General features: G+C 36.7%; 1 protein-coding gene across 1 annotated transcript; it reads left to right on the plus strand.

Annotated features, from left to right (window-relative positions):
• The first annotated feature begins 5,387 nt into the window (after positions 1-5,387).
• LOC140167904 (D-glucuronyl C5-epimerase B-like) lies at positions 5,388-23,016 on the plus strand. The gene is given in 5 exon segments (XM_072191194.1): positions 5,388-5,524; positions 15,715-16,301; positions 16,304-16,414; positions 18,087-18,335; positions 18,867-23,016. Coding segments are annotated over 4 exon segments (2,040 nt in total). The 5' UTR covers positions 5,388-5,524; positions 15,715-15,793; the 3' UTR covers positions 20,039-23,016.
• Positions 23,017-25,892: the final 2,876 nt, after the last annotated feature.

Raw genomic sequence — 25,892 nt, forward strand, 5'->3', positions numbered from 1 at the left:
ATTTAAATGAAAACCAATAACACTATGCAAATGTTAATTATTATGCTTGATACAATGTATTACATCTCCAGGGAACAATGTTAAGATTCATCGGTACCTAACCGGGCACCGATAGTTCTATAGGACCAAATTGGATGTGATGCCTAACTGTATTTGTGATATTTATAACGATAAACAATTTTTTTTTCGTAATTTTGCATAATGCCAAAAAAATATTCACCGTCCTTTTAGAACCCGTCAAGCGTGGAAACTGGATTTGCACCGCATAGTAAACATTCGATAATGTTGACCTCTGCAGTATAATATATAGGGATTTGCCATTTGGTCGAATACATTTCGTTTAATATCTAGTTCGTGTACATCCATTTCGTCTAAACCCATTAGGCCTATATCCACTACGTCCAATACTCACTTGGTCCTATAACCATTTGGTCCGATAACCATTTAGTCTAACAACCATTTAGTCTAACAACCATTTAGTGTCAAATACCCATTTGGTCGATCTATTATAACTCAATATGCGCAAATACTGTGAGGTCATATAGTCCGGGGTCACTGTGGTCTCTCGAGGTTTCATGCCCTCCGATCAGGCCCATACGTATAGTATCTGAATCTGCTTTTGTTTCAAAGCCATTGGTTCATGTAATTAATTAATTAACTAACCTGATTTTTTGCATATTTGTAGTGACATTTGTGGCATCACCCATTGGTCCTAGTGCTCAACTATGGTCAACATGGCAGAAAACATATGGCTACGATGGCCGATTTAAGGTATTTGGTTACATACCGGAAATGACCTTTGACCCAAATTCTGTGTACAACTTTAAGACACTGGCTATACGATGCATGTGTGCAGGTGACATCACGCTGCTATAGGGAAGGAGTAGCATTGTATCATAGGCTTTTCTTACGCGAAAACCATCAGAAACCGTGGACTTTTCATACTGGCTCTTCAAAAGTACTGATTCCAATGAGACTACGAATTACGACAATACAAATACATGTAAGTGTATATTATTATCTTGTGGATAAATATGGTATAGAGGTTATCCATGTTCTATAATCTGCATATCCTATCAACGACTGCTTACTGCTATACCTTGTTTAGGACATTCTAAAGAAGTACCTGCATGTGCAACCATGACTGTTTCAAAATAGCCCGCCAAAGTCATGCAGGTAACTCCGAGGTCGTGCATTGAATTAGTTTGAATGAGGAATACTACGGGAACCAGTGCCTTTTGTTAGAAGTCACACATGAGTGAAGTGGATAACCTATATTCCCGGATGGTATTTGATGCAGGTCATGTTGTGACAGTTATTATGACAAATAAATATTCCAATTCCCCGTAGAATCCCGCCATAATTACGACACAAACCTTAGGCAATCTATAATGCCATTTTCTTTGTTTAAATTGTTATCTTGCTATTTGTAAATAGATATTAAAATATCTTTATCTATGATCTATAATCTATAATCTATAATCTTTATCTATAATCTATAATGCCATTTTCTTTGTTTAAATTGTTATCTTGCTATTCAGTTTAAATAGATAGGCCTATTAAAATAAGGGGGTGTCCCAGAAAAAATTACCGGGCGAATGAATTTGGACGTAAGTCGAGAAATAGACATCAGAATCCAAAATTCTAAACATCAGCGTCTAGCCCATTTTATATTGGAATCGGTCGACTGATTGCGAAGAAATGAGCGATTACGAAACGCATGCGTCAATTCACTTCATTCCAAGTTTGAAAGAAAGATCGTTCAACATAATGCGCACTATAGTGGTTAACTGTCAATGGGATTCATGTATTGTTCTGTGAAATCCTTTTCGTTCTTTTAAAATAATCTGTTTCTTGCAAAACATTTAATTAGGTTTTGTTCAAATTCGAAAACCTGCATGATATTCAAAATGAAAGCTTGCATGTAAGATGATGCTCGGTACTTGTAAATATATTTTTTCGTTAATGTTAATATAAATGTTGCATAAAGAATTATTGCATAAAAGAATTCCAGCTGGCTTAAAAAATTCTCACACACATTAAAGTTTTTGGAATATTTCGTAGAAATTGTAATGCAAAGTTTAAATCTTTTAAAACTTCAATAATATTCATGTTACATGGTATCAAAAATCGCACGTAAGCTGTAAGCATTTGATCATTGTCATTCTTGGCTCAAATGTTCTTTGGAAAGTTAAAATAAAAGATACTTGCACAGCCTAAAGAATTAAAGATGGAAAGCTTTCAATTGCAGAAATCAAAGTTTTCTCGGACAAACTGTTATTCATCTTCAGTGAAAGCATGAATAACATAACACCGTCGGATTATAAAATAGATAATGTGGACTAAAATTAATGAGATACACAAACTTTAAAAAGCGGTGAGCGAGTATGAAAAAACCGCCGGTGATCAAACTTGGAATGAACTGCATTGATGCGCGCATTATGTAATCATTAATTTCTTCGCAACCAGTCACCCGAATCAAATAAAATGTTCGGATGTGATGCACAATAAAATAGGCTGTGCGCTACATTTTATAGTTTTTGATTCTGATGTCTACTTCTCGACTTGCGTTCAAATTTATTCACTCGGTAATTTTTTCTGGGACACCCTGTATCTTTAGTTTGATTAATATGTATGACAATGAGCGGAATAAAGTACCAAAGAGTCAATATACAGCTTTTGACGAATCAATGTTTTTGTATGTAAGTAAACATAGGGGTAATGTAAACATAAAATTCTAGATTTCTGTCATTCTTCTTTCTTTTTTTCTGCAAGAAATAATATTAAAATTATTTTAAATCAAGCTATAGAAGATTATAGCGTTGCGTACCCTTTGAGGCTATCTTTTATGAGATGTAGCGCCACCAATGATTAGAGCACTGTGCATTTGGGTGTTTGAAATGTTTTTCTTGTGAAAAGCCCGGGTGAAAAGTTAACCCGCCCCATAACATATATATAAACCAAAGTTTAAAAGCTTTTATACAAATTTTATTGGCAAAATTAGTGATATCGCTCGTCTGGACACTCACTAGGATCCACAACATGCTCAACTATCAGGACAAAGTTATTTAACCCCAATACATTTGTACATTCATTAAATGACCTTTGAAAATTTGGGTACAAAAACTCATACTCTGCTACATGAGATCATATTTTGCTCTGTGATTGTTTAATTGAGGTTGTTGAAGTATGCCATTGGGATGAGGCTATTGTGGTCCATAGTGACTGCTTTATTTGGTGTGGATAACCAACGCAGCGTCGAAGCCTGGAGTAAACTTGGTACTGAGTATGAAATCCGTGTAGCTCCGTGTGAACAGCCTGAAAAGGGTCGAATGACACCGCAGACGAAATTGAATGCAGCTGTTTATGTTTATCTCTTTAAAACTTACCTATTGCTGATGTATAAGTTTGTTACTTTCACGGTCGCTCCATGCGGAAACACACTTGGGTCCTGACAAAATGCTAAAAACCAGAAAAAAGCCTAAATCATGCTAGCATTTGAAAAAAAAAGTTATTCTGTTTTATGGCAAATACCCATTTTGGAAACATAGGCCAATATCAAAGGACTTCGTGTAAAAACATTTGTGAGATTCTAAATAAAAATAGTAAACGGTCGTTATGTTTTATTTTTTTTTATGTAAAGCCCTAAACTGTAAAAAAAAAAGAAAGAAGAAGAAGAGAAAAAACCGAATATTTAAACAAGATAGGAAACCTGAAAGTGTTTACTTATACACATCTGAACGTGATTAGATTAATGATTAATTCTCATTAAGATTCTATTTTCCCTGATTGGGCTATTCCTGTTGAAACCCATACACCCCCTATGGAAGACGTGACCTTAATCTCCCACACAGGGAATGTGAAAAGGGGGTTACCTGAATGGGTGAATCCATTTGAAATCTACACCCCTTGTGAGCTCTTGTGTAGGAGATTTAATAAGGTCATGTCTTTGCAGGGGGTGTATGGATTTCAACTGGAATACCCTATTAGTTGCAGACAAGTCATGCCAGGCAAGTTCCTGTCTCCATTTTAACAATACGTCATCATTATGACCAATTCTGTATCAAATAAAGCAAATACTCGAGTTATTTTATTTGACCAAATGCGCGTAACGGGCTTCCATTGATAATACTCCGTTTCCATGCCACTGCATTTCCAATTATTATTAACTATTGAAATGCAATTTTTCGCGCAATAATTATTTCACGCTTCAGCAACACTGCCATTCAAACCGTCAAAATAATCTTTAATTTCGTGTTCTTATCAAACTGATTTCCAATACTTTGCTATTTCTATAAATTATAAATTGCCCGAGCGCGTTTTTAAGCAACCTTGGAAGGCAGTCGCGAAAAATTAATGCAGCGTAAAATGTTTCATAATTGCAGATAGCTCCAGTGATGGTTTGGATGTGGATTTGGGCACGCATTGGGCCATGCTACCAGCTTTAATACAATGTTGATATATTGCAGTTTACCCTCCCAATTGGGTGCTATATAAGGTAACCGTCTAATACCACCCACCACCGTAAAATACGAGAATGTCAATTGTTGGCTGAAAACACACTCAATACGGGTCCTGTTGTGGAAGCTAACATTTTATTTCGGAGGAGGGGCGGTTGATGGTTGATTGATTTTTTTTCCTATCGAGCCTAAAATTCTGCCTAAAATATGTAGGCATTAAAATTGAAAAAAGAAGTCGGCGACCAAAAATAAAAATTCCGCCCCCGGATCCCAACTCCCAATTCCCCCTGGAAATCAAATGATGGGTTCCTAAAGTAGCCTAAAATACCGTGAGATAAACGGTTCCAAAAAAGTAAGCCCCCCCAACTTGGCCCCAAGACATTTTGGTATAATAACTACTCGATAAATCCCCCAGTATTTTAAAGGTCCAAACATAGACTGATTAGGCCTATGCATCAAGTGAGCGGGCTTTTGTTGTTATTTTTATCATCTTCACTGAGAAACATAGCCATTTATGAAATTTTTGGCCAAAACAAAAGTTGCACTTTTCTACATAGGCCCCATGGCCCCATAGGCTTTATATGCATCACTTTTGTCTCAGACCTCTTTCACTCTTTCAAAAAACTTCGCCCACTAGTCTCGAAAAACAATCGAGCACTAGTGCAGTGAGACGAAAAAATAAATCGTCTCACAAAAAATCCCCACTCAACTCTATATAGAGGACAGGTATATGCCTACTTAAAAGTGAAAGAAGAAATTCGCCCCCCACCGAACGCAAAATATCGTTGCCAAAGGCAGCGAAAAAAAATCCAAATCACCCTGACCCAAACTCCCATGCCCCCCCAACCCTAATTAATGATGCGTACAAGTCGTAATTTGTACAATTGGGCTCCACCTTGAAATTGTGCCGCAGTTAATCAGCAAGCTGCCGCGCCTGAACACCGAAAAGACTTGGCACCACGTATACAAATCATGGCAAAGAACAGTTTATAGGTCTTTCATCAAAATGATCATTACTGGCTGGGAATTGACAGTCTATGGTAGCAGTAACACAGCGGTAAAAGGTAAGTGCAATCATATGTATTGGTTACTAATGGAGAAAACCTTTTGACGATTTGACCCAAAAACCATTAAAATTGAAAACGTATTAATGGAAGTACTGAGTATAGTGTGTATAGTATAGGCCTACGCGAAAACCATCAGAGAAACCATGGACTTTTCATACTGGCTCTTCAAAAGTACTGATTCCAATGAAACTACGAATTACGACAATGCAAAATACATGTAGGCCCTATGTATTAAAGTGTATACTATCTTGTGTAAATATGGTATTCCCGGATGGTATTTGATGCAGGTCATGTTGTATCAATTATTATGACAATAATATTTGTATCTATATATCCAGGGAAGTATATAAATATGAGCACTTCGCTGATCATGAGGAAGTCAGAAAGAGAGTATTATTATAAGCTATTAGGCCTATGCATGCCGTAGAAGTTGTACATCATTTTGGCAATGCATAACATTCTGAATATTTATGGCGACCATAACATTATGAATGTGACATGGTGAAGTGCATGTCCCCTATAGATGCAAGTCAAGACCGTACTTAGACTTTCATATCATATGCATCATTCCGGGGCATCGTGCAGTGGATGTAATTAATCAAATCCTATATAAACTCGTGAGTACACTAATTCATTCCCCCGTTTCATTAACCTTTTTCATAATGCTAAGTTAAATATGATCAATAACGTCGCCAACATTAATGTCATTAAGTCATGATGACCATGACAAGGCTAAGGCTTGCCCCCCCCCCTTTGGCCGTTCCAAAAATCTTTGCCCCCCATTTGACGTGCCAAAAACCTTTGCCCCCCTCCTTTGATGTGCCAAAAATCTTTGCCCCCCACCCATACACATGAAAGATTTTGGGGAACCTGAATTTATAAAGTTTACTTCGAGTACGGTTAACTATTAAAAATCATTTGCCATAAAATGTGTATTACAATGCGAATTTCAAAAAATCAAAATTATTTGATATCAGAAGGACATTCTTCGTATTCAAAATGCAATTCGATATGTCTGATGTGCTCTAATGTCCCACAATAAATACTGTCCAAACGTTCATACTCCATCCCTTAAATTGTATATTTGAACATGTTCCTAACGTTTTCCTACACCGGTGCCCAAAATATCTGTGCCCAAAATCGCCCCCCTTCAACCTGCCAAAAATTGCTTGACCCCCCTTTCGACCTGCCAAAAAATGCCTCCACCCCCCCTTATAATTCACCTCCACGGGGGGTACTATAAATTATTGCACCAGTGTATACACATATTTGATAAGAGGTAAAGCTACTGAAATATTGAAAATGTCCGTTTTTACAAAATAAATTGAGGAATGTGTGTAGGGGTTCACCCACCACAAACCAGTGACCAGTGATCCATAACATTGCTTATCAGATTCAGACACAAGAAAAATATCACGAAATAGAATCAGACCTACTTTAAGTATCCGAAATCGGATTACGGGCTACATAAATACACGCGGTTGATTTCGTCAATTTTTGTAAAAATCAAACAAGTCAACATGAGAGCGAAGTAGGAGACCAAAATTGACTTTGCACTCAGTGACATTTTATTTGCCCTAAGACAAATGTTTCTTAATGTCAGTTTTTAGAAGAGAAGAAACGTTTCAAGTTTTGAGAAGTTATGAAGGGACATTTTAGGAAGGGATTAGGAAAGGGAAGGGAAGCAACAAACATTATGCAATTTCGCATGTTTCTAGAATTAACAATCTTAAACATGCTGATGTGACTGAGGACACAACACATAATGCTTGAACATTACAGAATGTCATTTGAATATATGTTGTATTTGGGTCAAAAATCACTATGCCTATTCCCAATAGCATAGTTCAATAATCTCAATTAAACAATCATAATGCAAAATTTGACCTCATATTGCAGAGTATGAGTTTTGTACTCAAATTTTCAAAGGTCATTCAATGAATGTACAAATGTATTGGAGTTATAGAACTGAGCCCTGATAGATGATGTTGTGGATCCTATAGTGAATCATAATGTAACACCTTAAAGGGCAGGTCTATTGCAAAAACAACATCATATCATTGGCAAGCTAATATTATGAGGACAATGAAAATGACTCCTTTTTGAGAAAATAAGACGTTTAAAATTGATATTCCGCAAAAACCAACTTAAGCGGTGAGTTCCTTCGAACGAGACAGATTTGGCCTAGAAAAACGGTGACGTCATGAAATGAGATGTGTCCGCTTCGAGAAAAGGGACTATAAACGCTCTGTGGACAGAACGTATACTGTTGTTGTTCACAGAAAAAAACTCTAAAAAGTATTACAAATTTAATGGTTTTTAAACATAATGGATAAAATCAGCCGCTTCTTTTTTATATATCAGTAAATTGTGATATTACAATTCATATGTATATCAATATCATGAGAAATATTAGGCCTAAAAAATAAATAAATAATTTGAGCTTAGAATTTCATCTGAGACTAGCATATAAACCGTGTTAAGTACACAAACTAATGTAGTTATTATAGTTTCAGTTGGATGAAATATTACAAAGCAAACGCATAGTAACAATACTGTGTACGCTTTGTTGCGAAATGGGAACAACAGTGTGCATATTGTTATGCATCATTGTTATGGTAAATGATAGTATAACTCATCGTTGCTAATGTCAAACTTGTCAAAGTGATTGTTATTGTGTGATGAGAGCATGGTATAGTGTCCGCTTCATTTACCTACGTCATCAGCCAAACGGGGGAGGAGGAGAACACGTACGCTTCAAACGGGGGAAGAACACGTACGAGGCTGAACTTTACCCACACAATTTCTCCTTTTTCAGGAGAAATACGCATTAAGAAATTACAACAAGTGTCAACTTGTAATGTTATAATTATTCTCTTCGAATAGAGATAAACTTGTTTTTGCAATAGACCTGACCTTTAAGGACAACTTTCGGGCTATGATTGTTGAGTGAGTGTATTGAACTGTGCCCCGGGAACGGTGCTATTGGAAATGAGTCCATTTGAGTCCATTACCATGATTAAGCCATACATATGACGAGGCAGAGCATGATGCAGTCATGTCTACAGTAGAATTCATCACGACCTTTGCAGGACTTAAACCCCATTAAATGCTATTAAACCAAGATAACACTCATTGAAAACAGCTCAACTATGTTACATCAGATCTTCTCTGGTTAAATCCACACACACATGTGTCTGTTTTACCTGTGTAATGAGCAATGAGCTGGTATTATAGTTTCAGTTGGGTGAACGATTATAAAGCAAACGCAAGGTAACAATTACTTTGTGGCCTTTGTTCACGAAATGAGACAATACTGTGCATATTGTTAACCACATTCTTGAAAATGAGAAACATAATGGCTGTGGGCCGTAACACGGTTTGGAAATAATTTCTTCATATTTTTTGGTGTTATCTGTCGTTTACATATCCTTCCTAAAACACCAAAGTGCGAATATTTCCAAACACCTAAATTAGCTAAAATTTAGGACATGTTACAAAACTATATTTTCTAGAATTTCAGAAGAGTACTTTTAATATTGGCCGGTTATTTTTCACACAGCGACGTTAACTAGGCAATGTACTATTACCTATAACATACACTAAAACACCAAAGTGCGAATATTTCCAAACATCTAAATTAGCTAAAAATTTAGGACATGTTACAAAACTATATTTTCTAGAATTTTAGAAGAGTACTTTTAATATTGGCCGGTTATTTTTCACACAGCGACGTTAACTAGGCAATTACCCATACTTCTATCATACACTATTTGTAGAGGTTACGCGTCAATGGTAAGAGCACTGTGTATTGTGTATAGGAAAACGAACAGTAACTGCAGTATGGACGGAAAAAAGATAGGCCCTATTATTATTGATGACTTTATGCATCAGTACATTTTGATGAAGATATTAATTCAGATTGGATACATACGAGCAGATTAAAGGTGGGTGGGTGGTCATTCAAATTTGTGCATAATCATGTCTTGTAGGCCTACATGGAGGCCTGCAGACCTGGCCTACAGATGCCAAAATAATCTGATTCCACAAATTTTGAGTTAAATGTCCGTGACCCGATCGACAGCCTCATACCCCATTTTATTCATCAAAACAGATTTTGTCATCAGAAGAAAGCGGCTCATATTTTTCTCACTACCCCAGTGAAATGTAATGTCCCATTCAGTGATCCCAGCGAAATTGTAAAAAAATTTTTAGAAATTGCTTAAAAGTGAAGGATATGTCATTCAAATTGTCATGTGGTATTTTTGAAATAAACATGTCAACAAAAAACAAAGAAAACAGCATTATTGAAGAAAGTTGAAGCCCCATACAAAATATTTGATGAATTTTGATGATTTTTACGATCGATGTTATCGTAATGTACACAGTGATTTTCATCACTTGTTCTAGTGCACTTTGTTGATTCATGTTGTATCTATAAAAATACAGGTTTAGTACTTCTGTGGGCCTTGGAACTGGTAATTTTTGGCTATCGAACTTTACTTCTAGTGCCAACATGTACCTTGCTCCTTTTCTTTCCTGTTGTTCATATTTAAGGTATCCTCTTGTATAATTTAATTTATCCTTGGTGTGTTTTGTGTCCTCGTCCGGCGGATTCACCATTACCCACTTTTTTAATTAGCCTATGCTAATGTAACTTTATTCGTTCCTATATATGTAATATCAAAATTTGAAGAAAGTGTGACCCCCGGTGTGGCAACCTCAATGTCAAATAAAAAAAAGTCAAGAATCAGGTTATTTTCCTCACCCGGGCGTGACACTCATCATAAGACCCGGGTCAATATTCAACATCGGGCATTTACAAATTGAAATCTCAACAAAAAAAGTATGAGCCCCGATGGTATCAAATGAAAGAGAGAGAAATAAAAGAATTAAATAAAACGGAAACCAGTGCATTTTATTGATGTAAAAGTCTTAAAAGTGGCGCCCATTTTGTTTTGAGGGAATCAAGCAATCCAACATGAAGTCCTCCCTCCCAGGCTTTATACCGTTGTCATGACCATTAGTCATTTTAATAATGATCAATAATGTGTTAGAAATAATAACATATGTGTCAAATAGACTGTATTTCTCACCATTTAATTTATTTCACATTGAAGACACAATGCATTTAATGTATTGACTGCATGCGATATATGCAAGTCTGAGTGACTTCGTTTGATGATGAAATTTAATATATAAATGTATGTACAATCTATATATACATGATATATGACCTGTCATGCATACACTCGCTTTATTGTAAATTTGCAGTAAATATAAATGTATTTATAAATGCAGTAATTTTTATATAAGTTAAGGGATCTGGAATGAGCGTTTTGAGCGTTTCGATAGTATTTTTTGTGGGACATGAGAGCACATCAGATATATCGAATTGCATTCTGAATACGCAGAATGTCTTTCAGATATAAAATAATTTTCATTTTTGAAATTCACGATATAATACAAATTTTATGACAAATTATTAAAATTTGATATTTTCACATTTTTGATATATAACAGTCCTCGAAAGTAAATTTTATAAATCTAATGATATATTCTTAAAGTGTATGTAGCTGGGAGGAAAAGCCGACGATCAATTCAAAATTTTGACCTTTCATATTGAAGATATGGATTTTTTCCCAAAAAGACCTAATTTTTTTTTTGGTGTTTTGGGAAAAAATCCATATCTTCAATACGAAAGGTCAACATTTTCAATTGATCGTCGGCTTATCAACCCACCTACTTACACTTTAAGTATAAATCATCAGATTTATAAAGTTTACTTCGACTACTGTTAAATATCAAAAATATCAATTTTTAATCATTTGCCATAAAATGTGTATTACATTGCGAATTTCAAAAAATCAAAATTATTTGATATCAGAAGGACATTCTTCGTATTCAGAATGCAATTCGATATGGCTGATGTGCTCTCATGTCCCACAATAAATACTGTCCAAACGTTCATACCCCATCCCTTAAATGAATGAATTTATAATTAATTATTGGTTAGTTATTTGATGTTACACAATTTGGAAAGTTATTGATGACTTTAAATAATCGACACTTGATTTTATTAGGGGGAAATATGGTCAATGGTCCAATGTTCCATCTTTTCATATTAAACAAAATAAGTATAAAAAAAATTCAGGTTAAAGTCAAATGACTAATTGGTCACCGATACCACTTACCCCGTGTTCATGGAGAAAGTGGTCCAAACCATAGATTTTATGTCCAAACCCATCTACTTATTTTATGTCTGCATTGCATTGTATCCAGATATTTATGTAAGATATCCTTCGTGTTTCCCCTTTTGCAGCAGAATTGTACAACTGATTTGTTGGGAGTGGTCTTTCTGTTGCTCTTTTCCTTCAATTATGTTTCTTTCTTTTCTCTTCATTATAAGGCTAGTATGCTTATTTAAAAGGGCATTTCGTGATCCACAGCCTCATCCCCCCCCCCCCCAACTTTTCTCAAAAAAATTGAGATTTTTATACCACTGGAAACCTCTGGCTACATAATGTTTATGTACCAAATATTTCTTGCAGATTAATTCGTTTAGCAAAAATATCGTCAAATTTGAATTTCGTGGTAGGCCTATACCAGAACGAAATTACAGCAGTGGCCTACGGTCATGATGGTATAATGGAGCCTTGTAAATACACATCACGCATAACTCGCAAAATCGGAATCAACTGAAATTTTGGGAATAAGCATTTTTCGTGGATATCTACTGAAAAATGTAATAAAAAGAGGATGCTATGATCACGAAATCCTCCTTTAAGTTGGTTCGAGCATTTTGCTTGAGCCTAGTCCCGTCAGGACCCAGGCGTGTGTGTTCGTCCGGACTTCAATTGTTAAGAAATATAAACTGACCTACTGGTTAAGAAATATAAACGGACTCCAGCAAATTACCTATACGTACACACCCACTCAAAACACACAACCACTACCCACGCACCCCACATTCATACACACTTCACCCCCCCCCCCATCCCACCTACCCACTGTAAAGCGATGCATTTCATATAGCTACTAATCATGCTATAAATAAAACAGCAAAAATTGTTTTGCTCACACTTTGAATGGAACATATAAACTGTGTCGTCACCTCGTGACATAACCTACATTTGTGACCAAACTTTGAGATGTTGACATATTACTAGACGTAATCATGGCGCTTACTAGATGTCCAGATATTGAAAATATGTAACTAAACCTCTCCGTTGCCATCTACTCAGATAAATAGCAAGATTTTCTAGGCACCAATATGTAACAAAATCCAACAAATTCAACCAGACGAAATACATTGTAGAATTATTATACTCCTCATCAAAAAAAACTCTCCCACTCCGTCGTCAGCGGGTACAGTGGTGCACCGTAGGCCTACACGTCGCCAGTGCAGCCACATACTTTTGCAAAATATGACTGTAATTTTAATGCAAAAGTACAGACTTTTCCCAAAGTGTGTGGTTTTGCATTGTGCACATTATTAGTATATTCATACTTTTGCAATATATGAAATTATGCATAAAAATTATGCAAAATTGCATACTTTTTTTTTTTTTTAATGAAAATGCATTGTTATTTTTGAAAAACGCCGTGTAGTTTGTGTTGTGAATATAAGGGCGCCTATCACTACAAGGCGTAAAATACACATATAATCATGCATAACTCGCAAACGCAAAATTGGAATCAACTGAAATTTTGGGAATAGGCTTTTTTCGAGGATATCTACTGAGAAATGTCATAAAAAGAGGACGCTATGATCACGAAATACTCCTTTAAATCACCAATCTTAACCACTTTAATATTTGCTTTATGATTCTGAGTTTCAATTTGGACTGCAATATAAACCAAACGAACCTAACTATATAGCTCCGGAGCCAAACTCTCAGAAACACCTATTGTAAAGTAACATTATTGTGCAAATCAATAATATTACAAATACACAAACAAAATAAAGTTCTTATAATGTAATCATTTTATTAACCACAAATTATTCGGAAACAAAATGATTATGAAATCACTATGCTATGGATCCATGAAAGCGCAAAAATATCGAGAGAAGCAATCAAACACCCCGCCCACTTCATGAACGCGATACACTCAATTTCCAAAACAAGCGATTCTCCTCAATATTTCTGTAGACATGTGATGATGTGGGAGGGATGTAGTGAACTTGACTTTGTACGATTATTGTTTATTAGGAACTTGACTCTTGTTCTTAAAATGAGTTCAACCGTGTAGTTCACGCTTGCTCGGGGTAAAAAGAACTTTAAAATTCCGCCCTCTTGCCCCGAGCGTCTTGCATTGAAGGATGATTGTTGTTGGGCGTTCGTGAATATATATAGGAATCCCATAATGATGAATGAATGAATGAATGAATGAATGAATGAATGAATGAATGAATGAATGAATGAATGAATGAAGGCGCTCTGTGCTTTGTGGAGCGCCATATAAATCTACTAGGCCTATACTAAAATAACCAGCGAAGTGTGTGTGTCTGTGTGTCTGTCTGTCCGGCTATGCGTTTCGCCGCGCTAAGACGCATCGATCCGATATTTCGGATATGGATAGGTATCGGAAAAAGCATGTTGACCGCATGGTTTTCGAGGTCATCGGAGGTCAAGGTCAAAGGTCAAAATTTCAAACTTTGTCCGATCGGGCTCAAACTTGGTGAGTGGAATCCTTGATACGAGGGGAATGTATGCGCGAAATAAATCCGAGGTCACCCGAGGTCAAAGGTCATTACGGAGGGTTCAAATTTCAAACTTTGTCCGATCGGGCTCAAACTTGGTGGGTGGAATCCTTGATACCAGGGGAATATATGCGCGAAATAAAATGCGAGGTCAACCGAGGTCAAAGGTCATTACGGAGGGTTCAAATTTCAAATTTTGTCCGATCTGGCTCAAACTTGGTGGGTGGAATCCTTGATACCAGGGGAATATATGCGCGAAATAAAATCAGAGGTCAACCGAGGTCAAAGGTCATTACGGAGGGTTCAAATTGCAAACTTTGTCCGATCGGGCTCAAACTTGGTGGGTGGAATCCTTGATATGAGGGGAACACGTAAAAATATAATCGAGGTCATCCGAGGTCACAGGTCATCCAGGGGCTGCATTTTAAACTTCGCCTGATTTCGGGTAAAACTTGGTGAAAGTAATTCTCCATATCACGGGAGCATGAACAAAATCAAACCGAGGTCACTCGAGGGCAAAGGTCATATGGGGTCAGTATGCCCAACTGGGAAGTGGTAGAAAGAATCCTCGATATGAGGAAAACGTGTCAAAAAGTCATCAGGGGTCAAATAGCATTGCCATCAGTTACTCTCACAGCAACGGGTGAACTAGTGTTTTATAATAATAATAAATAATAATAATGACTGACTGACTGACTGACTGACTGACTGACTGACTGACTGACTGACTGACTGACTGACTGAATGAATGAAGAAATTAATGAATGAAGAAATTAATGAATGAAGAAATTAATGAATGAATGAACGAACGAAGCATTGATATATTATAGGCCTGCTTATTATTTTGAACTTTACACCCTGTTTTTCACTTTGTTGAAACTAGGGCTGTTGTCGAGTAGAATTTATATTGTCGACAATTGTCAAATCTCAAGATCCGATATCGACAAGTTGTCGACAAAGCAATAAATCAATAAAGTCAAAAAATATTAAGTTCAGAGACCATGTTATGCGTCGTTTTTATGCATCAGAATATTTAGAGAATAAAGGTATTGATTTTAGCCGCTGGAGTGCATCTATCGTCTCATATAACACGGGCGACATCATTATTTTAAGTAAAACGAGGCAAAACCGAGTTGTTTTACGCCAAAAATAGTGATGTCGCCCGTGTTATATAGTTAAATTTTGTTTGATAAAATAGAGGGAAAATGGGTGTTTGTGACCTATATTTTGCACAATTTTCTGATTCCCAGGTGTGAAACCCCCTCGGGCACCCCCCCCGGTGGCCCACCAAAATTTACAAAATGTTCACCCCCCTCCCCCCCCCCCCAATGTTGAAAAAAATCTTCCTAAGCCAATGTCTTCGACTCCGATTGTCCTTAATACTTCCTGGTTTTTAGTAGAGAGCCTATTGCTCATCAGGTATGTAATCTTCGACTCTTCGTCATGTTATATTGTTACCAATTCATTTTGATTTATATTTCAGCTTGGTCGCCAGCTTTGATGATTATTACTACCAGAGCAGCAACGATGCAATCTCGCCTGAGAGATGAAACCTGTGTATCATGCGGTGTGCCAAAATTATTAAATTGAAATTCCTGCATCGTCATGAGTTGATAATCTTACTCTGTGTTTTAGCATTAGTTAGCTTTATCATCACCAGACTGCCTGTTTGTAATAATCATGATAATGGGGAGGAAATTAATCCTAGACGAGCAAGTCGCTTGGATTTAAATGATGCAAACGTGGACGACGATGAGGATGAGGACGTTGATAATGAAAAACTTGGCGCCGGTAACCACGGTGATGGTGAAATTAAGAATTTTAATGATGCGCGTTTAAAGCCGCAACATCCTCCCACCAGTTGGAAATGGAACTCAAAGAAGGTCCCATATGTTCCTCCGTATGAAGAAATCGACTGCCTTGTCAATGATGACGTTACCATAACAGCACGTAAAGAAGGGAATGAGACTTATATACCGTTTAGCTTTTTGCAAAAATATTTTGAGATCGATGGAAAGTTGATGAAATCTCAAGATGGTCGGGATGACAAGAGATTTGTATGGCATCATAGCACAGCCGGGTTTATGATCAGAACAAGTATACGTGTGATGGGACATTCATGACATTTGATCACTATCATGTTGAACAAAGGACAAAGGTTAAATACATTAGCGGAGTGGAAGGTAAGTGGATAGCTTTATATTGTGTTTCAAAAATAAATGCATTTTGAGTCAATTTGTTTGCGAAAGTAGCCCTATTCAGTAGCGTAGCCAGCGGGGGGGCAGGTGGGGCAGAGTGCCCCCTGACAAAAAAATAAAAGAAAAAGTGCCCCTCTGACAAAAAAATGAAAGAGAAAATCAGGAGGGCAAAGGAAAAGAAAAAGGGCAAGGATCCCCTTTTCTAGCAAAATTCAGGGCCAAAATAGTGTAAAATACGAAATTTTTCCGCGCTACGCGCACACATTGTAACAATAAAGCCCTTTTTTAGCCGGATAATGGACGAAAATAGTGTAAAATACCATTTTTTTCGCGCTACGCGCACACTTCATCCCAATAAGGCCCTTTTCGGGAAGCTCGAAGACATACAGTCTCTATGTATTGTATGATGCAACTGCAATTTTTTTCGTCTGTGCCCCAAAATTTTATTTTGCCCCCCTGACCAAGAAAGCTGGCTACGCCCCTGGCCCTATTCCGTCAAATTGAAACAAAACGAGAATACTTCTGATATCATATTATCAAACGTCATGTACATGGCTGTCACGAATACGAATTCCAAACGTCTTATTTTTCGAGAGCAAGAGCAAAAGTGGTCACTACTCTCTAAACGTAAAAGAGTGAAAAACTCACTTCCCAAAATAGTGATTCACTTATAAGACCACTCAATTTTTAACTTTAAAACCACTTAAAAAGAGTGAATGTTTTAAACTCTTTCAAAGAGTTAAATGAAGGACAACTCCAAAAACGTGTTGTCCTTCATTTAACACCTTGCCGAGTTGTAATTCACTCTTTTAGAGTGTTTTTCACTCGTTTTTGAGTGATTAAAGTTAAAAAACACATTTCACTCTTTTTTGAGTGGTTTTATAAGTGAATCACTCTTTTGGGGAGTGAGTTTTTCACTCTTCTAGCTACATTTAGAGAGTTGTTGGAAGTGAAAAAAACTGATGACTAAGTATAGTAGTGGACAACTATAAGCGAATAACAATAATACATTTCAGTTGTAATATGATTCTTGAAAACAAAAGTATGAGGATTCCACTCATTAATTGCACATCGGAAAAGATGCAGATGATGATACCAATAGGAGTGTACCGACTCCTTGAATTAAAAAACAAAACTACTTAGTGCGATTATTGAACTCACCGGGTGTAACACTAATAATTAAAAAAAAGGTCGGGTTAAAATGCTGAGGGCAATGTTTGTATTCCATAATATTGAATAATCCACCTTCTTCTGCTGATATTTCGAAACGATCCAATAATGTGTAAGAGAAACGTATGCTCAAAACATGAAGAAACGAAGGATCAGATCTACTTTTAATGCCTACACAATGCTGTTTTTCCCTCCCTCTGCGTCTAGTCTGTATTTTACTTGTTTCCCCACGTCAAGTTGGTGTACCTTGCGCTTTTTCTTTCCAGTTGTTCATATTCAAAGTTTCCTCTTGTATCATTTATTGATCCTTGATGATGTGTTTTGTGTCCACGTCCGTTGGATTCACCATTACCCACTTATTTGCAGGAATAGGACTTTCAGAAGGAAAGAAAAGTCGAAGGAAATGAAGAACAACGTGAACAGTAAAAACAAATTCCAAATAAAAATAAGTGTAAAGAAATTAAAAATATTTCTTGTCAAATTGCAGGTGTTCCTCTCAGTACTCAATGGGACCCTAAAGGTTACTTCTACGCCATTCAGATAGCCCAGTTTGGTCTTAGCCACTACACCAAGAACCTGACGGACCCCGCACCTGTCGTCATCACCTACGAGGATGCAGAGGAGCAGGATGCTTTACGAAAATGGAGACGAGGCACCACATCTGATGCTAGAAATAATATCAAGATCGTTTATGACGAGGAAAGGGCGTCCAGAGTTGTAGAATTCAAATCATCAGGTAAGGAAGACACCACGGGATAAAATATAAAATTTAGGCCCTAAATGCTATCTTCAGTAGATAGCGTAAAACATGGAACATCAAACAGACTTTCCTAACTCTCATTCTGCGGGATGCTTAGGTGTTTTTTTCTGCAACCATAACGGGACCCCGGGAACGGGACGCAAAAATTTTATAACCCATCGGAACACATAGGAAAGGGTTAGGGTAAGTGATAGGGTAAGTGTTAGGGTAAGGGTTAGGGTTAGGATTTAATAAAATTTTGCGTCCCGTTATGGTTGCAGAAAGAGCTCAAATATAAATATAGAGAGAAAAATTCTGATCTGACCGAGACTTATTATTAGCTGTTCAATCTGTTTGATACTGCGGTTTGAGTGGCTCCAATGGTGAAGTAGAGTTCAGCACAGGATAAGTTTCAAGAAATTACAACGTACTTGTGAAAGTTTTCATAAGATCATGAGTAAATGCATGAATATATTAATAGCATTTTATTAACCGATTGGAATTTCCCCCCATTTTTTCTAACTGCAGAATACTCTGTGTCATCCAAAGGATTCACGCTGCCGCTGGAGTCCCAATCCCAATTCGTCGTCTCATTTGATGCTATGTTCTCCAGTAACTTCTCAATCATCTTCAGCGTAGAAGCAGAGAACGTGAATAGAGAAATCAAGCTTATCTATACAAATGGAGAAGATGATATCGAAAAGAAAGGCCATGTTATTTTACATGGGCTCGGACCGGTTTCAAAATGGCGGCACATCACGAGAAATCTCGTGACAGATTATCGCAAAGGTATTACATTAAAACGTAAAGAGAGTTTAAAGAAGACTAAGGAAAGTATAACAAGAGTGAAATCTATATCGGTTATTGGTAATGGTCGCATGGATAATATTACTTTGTGGAATTATAATCATATGGCACATTTCATTGATGCAGCAAGCTGGCTATTACGTAATCAAGATGAGAAAGGAGGATGGCCTGTGGATGTTGAGCGAAAGCTTGACGATGATATGGCGCCAATTCCACCAGGCTGGTATTCCGCAATGGCACAGGGTCAAGCTATTTCAACTCTAACACGAGCATACAGATATACAAAAGAATATAAATACTTACAAACAGCCTTACAAGCTACAAAATTGTACACAATTCCTTCCTCGAAAGGTGGCGTCCTTGCTAAGTTTGTAGATACGTACCCTTGGTACGAAGAATACCCGACCACGCCGGGCTCATTTGTTCTCAACGGTTTCATGTTCAGTCTAATAGGTTTGTACGATCTCAAATGCACAGCTAGTGCAGAGGAAGGTCGGGAAGCAGCAAGGCTCTATGACGAAGGCATCAAATCACTGAAAAACATGCTTCACTTGTATGATACCGGATCCGGAAGTACGTATGACCTTCGACATTTTACCTTACAAAAGGCGCCAAATTTAGCAAGATGGGGTTATCACTCAACACACATCGCGCAGTTACAACTGTTGGCTTCTATAAATTCAGATCCGATTTTCAAGTCAACGCTGGATAGGTGGATAGGGTATACTAAAGGGATAAAGGGTAAAAGACAAAAAAACAAAGGACTGACGCACAGTAAGGAAATTGGTGACAGGGTCAAAGGTCACAACGATAATATCGATGCGGGCATCAAAACTCTCAGTCCGTCACCATTTGACGTTCACATTCTTGACGTTCGAATGAGTGCTCCTTAATGAACAGGGATTTTCGTATAGTATCATATAAGGACAGAACGCGACGCAATCAGGTTTTCTATGGCATATAGACAATGCCGGAGGCATACACAATACAGCAGTTTTCCGCGGGCAGTTTTCCATCTCTGGTGTGGTGCAGTCTTAGAACAAAATGCTAAGTAAATTTATTACCTAAAAAGTTCTTGAGGTGTCCAGTATGTAGAACTTTATAAATGGTTCTAAGAAGATCGGAAAAGGGCAGAAAGAACTTTTTAGACCTGAAGAAGGTTCTGTAAATGCTCAAAAAGAACCATTCGATGCTTTTTCAATTTCTATTGAGGGTGCTACATACAGGACGGTCAAGAATCCTTTTTTCCAAAGAGTTTGATCTGAACAATTCTAAATAGTGTACCATGTTCCTGTATCTTGTACCTCCGAGTGGTTCATTACTATACTTATTCAGCCACGAGTATTCTTCAATTCTGTATAGATATACGTGATACGTCTGTTGCCTTTCTGATGTTCCGTTAATATCTCTTTTCGATGAACTGACCATTATTTTTAGTAATGTGGACAGTGACTACATTATCCAAATAATTGGACAGTATGACAAACTTTGAACAAAAAATGGAAATATTAATCTAGACACACTGACCACATTATTTAGTAGATGAAGATTTCAGCGTCTCAAATATTTGGAACAGGTAACTCTTCTTTCATCTTCAATTCAAAATGCATTCAATCTAATGTTATTGTGTAAAATAAATTTATAAATTTAATAATATGAATGGAAAAGACAATATTCGTGTTAACATTGGTAATGTTAGTACAATTATATACAGTCAGGGAAAAGTATGGAATACTTTTTCATTAATGACGCTGCTTTTTATTTAGGAGGGGGCACTACGATAGTGACGACTTTTGTGTCCCAAGTGCTGGTACACGAGCTATAAATTTTAAAAGTTTTTATTGAAAAAAGGGGGAGGGATCCTGCAACGTAGGGTACCTTTTAGTGACATGTCGTGATTAAAAAGTTATCTTTTTCAGACAAAATCAGTTCTAAAATAGTAGAATTTAACAAAAACTATAGGTCTTACATTTTTGGTAAAGTACCGTAACCAATATGTAGATATTTTTTAAACATCCGAGGACTAGAACTGGTCATCACAAATCATAGCATACGATTGTCCTTCCTTGTCCAGATTGATTTGACATGTTTTGAGAGTAATATTATAGCCTAATACACGTTTAGGTCGGTGCAAGAAGGTGAAAAATATTCCAAACATTTGTTCATGCATGTATAATTATAGTATAATGTGTATACATATGTATTTTTGGTGTTATGTCTTAAAAGACATAGTATTTATATATTTTATATTGGATATTTTGTAACAATATTATGTATTATTTGTATAAACTTTAAAATGTCATTTTGTTTTACATCATTATCATCAGTGCTATTTTACTTGCACTTTAAAAACATTTAGGAAATACCTTCGTAATGTTTGGAACATGTCATTATAATTTTCTAATGTTCCAGTTTCTAGACCTGTAGTTTGGATCCTCTACTTTTCATGCAAGAATAAATATCCCAAATGGAACTCAGAACATGCAGAAACACAAATGATTGGGATTTTAGTTATTCATGAAATACAGTGATTCCCCAATCCCATAAATTCGTAACGCTGGATTTTGTTCGCGGATGATCAACTTTCACAAATGACGTCGTGTATGTATGCAACATCAAATCCGATGTCTGTTATGTTTTTTGTTTGGGGATTGCTGTAACAACACGAATCATGTTGATGATTTAAAAAGGATGCTATTGGTAAATTTTTATATTTATCCTTGCAAGTCAAGCAATAGGACTAGCCTCTGTACCAATCTTTCAGACACAATTTATTTGTATAGGCTACTTTTAGTTTTATGTGTAATGCAAAATATTTTAACCACAGACTACTACAGACCATGTATCAACAGTCAAAGTCCCCGTGCATTGTATGCTGTGAATTCTCGCATATTCATGAGGGCCGATTGTGCGATCGTTCCGTGTCTAACAATCACGCCAGCGTTGCGTGCCTTCGCGTATACGCGATAGAGCGTTACGTGCCTTTGCGATTACGCGATATACCTTAAAACTACGCGGTAAGTACGTAGCAGTTTTGCCTGTCGCATTTCATGAACAATCGGCCCTCATTATCGGTTGATGCTGAGACTTTGACTGTGACTGCTTGTACGCGGTATGTTATCTTCTTCGGCCATGATTTTATAACACAATTTATGCCGACATGTTCAACGAGTATAGACTGCATTAACATTATTGGCACCCATCAGTTTTGATATTTTAATATACAATGATAATATATATATACTTCGTAAAGGCCAATTCTGTCAACATTGGATTCACTCAAGACTTAGTGTTGACATGCATTACCGGAAAGTATAGTTTTATGTTTAGATGTAACATTAAAACTACTATAATTAGTCCGTCGGGAAGGACTATCAACGCCGTCAGGCAGTCATTCTCGACGGACTAACTATATTAGGTGGCTCGTATAAAGCATTTGATATTTTATGTTGCAGACACTGTTTGGCACCTGTATACATAATGCTGAAATATGTAGATATAGGTATTACTCAGGATTTATTATAATGATGTGTCTCTTTCATTTAAAATTGGTGCTGTGTACATGTACGTATACTAAATTGGTCTTTGACCAAGTAAAGTGGTTTACAGACTCATTTTCGGGATTTATGTGATGTAGACGTTGGAAGTAATTTAAATATTTAACTATTTTATTATATTATAAACGTGTATATATTTATAGTTGGTTTATTTGGGTTGGGATTCAAAGTGCGGTTTCGGTTCATTGTTTTGTGCGAAACGTTACGCAGGAAAACATTGTAAACATGGATGGGGTGAAGTAAATTAAATCTTAATAATATCAGTCAGTCTTTTGTAATCCATCAGGATTTTTTTAATAAACATAAAAATATGCGCAATTCGAGATTTCGAGGCATTATTCGTGTGAAGGGATTGTTGTTTACTTTTAAATTATTGCCCTTTTGAATCTGACCAGCAATCAGACTATGCTGTAGTAAAGTGTATAAAACAAAACATAATAATCGGCCATTTATTTTTTTGTTCTTTGAGGAGACTATAGGGTAACTATAGTGCTATGCATGCCCCAATACGTACTGATGGCTATCGTACACTTATGATATAAAATTGGATCGTTTGAGCCCATATTTATTGGTCGAGCTATGATAGCGAGACCAATAAATATTGGGCGTGAAGCATCCAATTTTATCATTATTATGTTCTGATAGCATAATAATGAGCATTTGCATAATGCTGTTGTTTTTTATTAAGAAAAATAGCTAGAAACCGTGTGACAGGTTTCTAGCTATTTTTCTTAATAAAGAACAACAGCATTATGCAAATGCTCATTATTATGCTTGATACAATTTATTACATTATTATGTTTTGATGAGTCCAAGTGTGTAAAAATATTAGATCCAGATGTTGTTGTTGGTGGGTTTTTTTTTCTGGGACAGGTACGTATGTTTTCTACCAATACTCATAGGTTAAATTGTTTTTGTGTTTTCTGTTCTTGTCTATATGTGTGTGGTTTATCCTATATGTATTTAAATAATGACGAAATCTGTTTATTGGAGTAAAAGGTAAACTGTGCAAGATTGGTTTGGGTACTATGGGGCCTTCATTAAAAACAAAACACAGTGATTTATTGTGCGCTATATACGCACAGGCACAACGCCTAGGCGTTGATCCACAAGCCTCAGCACACTTTACAGGTTGTCGCTGACCACTACGGCCCCACATCATTCCATAAACCATTAAACAACAAATCAGGGACTTTGCTGCTTCAAGAGCGCACACCCTAGACATTCCACAAATAACCATCGCAACCAGGATCAGCTCCCCGAGTCTCGTACGGGTTACAACGAGACAAATTAGCAGTAAGTTCCTTGTCCAGGGGAATTTCAAGCTAACCCAATTTTTCCACGAGAGCGTACTAGGCATCACCAGGGTTCGAACCCGCAACCTATCGCACCATACATTAGTCGAATGCCTTATCGATTGAGCTGATTTGACTGCTTGGTTGAGCTTGACTTGACTACTTGATTATCATCTTCTGATCCCGGACTTTCGATGGCGTAAAAAATTCTATCATGTAGAGAGGCAAATTACTAGATACAAATAACAGGGAATTGAGAGTATCTACTATCACTTCCCTGGCACAAAGTCCACCCGCTTATGTGATAAATAGTAATTCATTATAATACTAAAAGTAATTTATTTTAGGTCTGCACAATGCTTCAGAGACCGACATCTCTACATGCTTGATGAACAGTTTTGTGAAGATTGCTCCTAATATGCAAACCGTCAAAAGGAAGAAAATTATCTTACTGAAATTGGACATTTCTTTAGGCCACATTGATTTTTTTTAAATTAAATTAAAACAAGAGTCCAGTGCCAATATTCGCATCCTTGTGTCTGCGTAATAAATGTCCACATGCATAATCATAATATAATGATCAAATTACCAAACATGTTTTGGAATAAACATGATTTCCTATGCTCGGAGTCGAGGCTAGTATTATACTGTATCATACTGATTAACTATTAACCAATCGTGATGTTCGTTTTAGGGTGTGAGATATCATATCTCTATTCTCATTGGCGAAAAAATATGTCGCTCATCACTAATGGTACGAATGTTATATAATAAGTCGCAATCGGATTCTAATTGGAAGAATTAAATGATAGCCTGAAACATGATAATGGATTGGTAACTGCATAGGTAATCGTCATGCTGCTAAAATGTCACAGACTGCTGATGATTTTATCTTATGTTTTGTTTGTTTATTTTAAAGAGAATTTTACTTTGTTACATATAGAAATAATTCGTCGTGACGCTGCCCCAGTCACGTATCCAGGATTGGGGAGGGGGTAGTAGTTTGGACATAGACCTTTTTATGCTAATATACAAATATTAACTGTCTATGAGTGTGATGGTCGAAATATAATCACGAGGTGAAAGATGGATTGTTCCATTCCACGAGCCGGAACGGCGAGTGGAATGGAACAATACATCTTTCACCGAGTGTTTTCTGTAAAACATTTTGTGGTTGCTGGGCAGTAGATTATCAAACAATGTTTTTTAATGTTATCAATACGTTATATCCTATCCTTATTATACCCTTTATATAACCCGACATTTAAACGTTTTCTGACAACCTTTTATAACCTTTTGCGAATGATATCGAAAACGTTTTGTGTTTGCTGGGATGTTTAGTGTGTGCCCCCCACCCCCGGGGTTGAGATATCGTGTTCTTTATTGAAGAATGGAATAACTATCAAATGAGAGTTATAATTGAAGACAAAATTAAAAATACTAGTTTGCGTATGACGTCCTGACAACCAGACCAAAAATGCCGTACTGCGCAGGTCAGCAACCAATCACGTCGCGCCTTTGCACTGATGTCAGACGCAAACTACTCTCTTTAATTTGGTCTTCAATTATACTCACGTAACGTTGGTTGCTCATAAGGAGCTTAGATAGGATGGAGAAGCAATAGATACGTAACCCATTGTTCCTATAAAGTCGATTTGATTTGCCGATAGACTATTCATAAAAGTGGTACCATTTTTTCGAACAAAGGAGTTCCGCCTTTAAATTGGTGATGAATAAAAAGAAATACTTTGTACCGTTGTTCTCACACAGCCTAAGGATGTATTGACTTATCCCAATATTGGCGCAAGCACACAAACCTTCCATAGGCGGCGCCCAAAGTGTTCTCTGGGCGGGCAATTTAAATGAAATGAATGAACACGTTTTGAATTGACAAT

Source organism: Amphiura filiformis, chromosome 13, assembly GCF_039555335.1.
Source record: "Amphiura filiformis chromosome 13, Afil_fr2py, whole genome shotgun sequence".
Classification (NCBI taxonomy): domain Eukaryota; kingdom Metazoa; phylum Echinodermata; class Ophiuroidea; order Amphilepidida; family Amphiuridae; genus Amphiura; species Amphiura filiformis.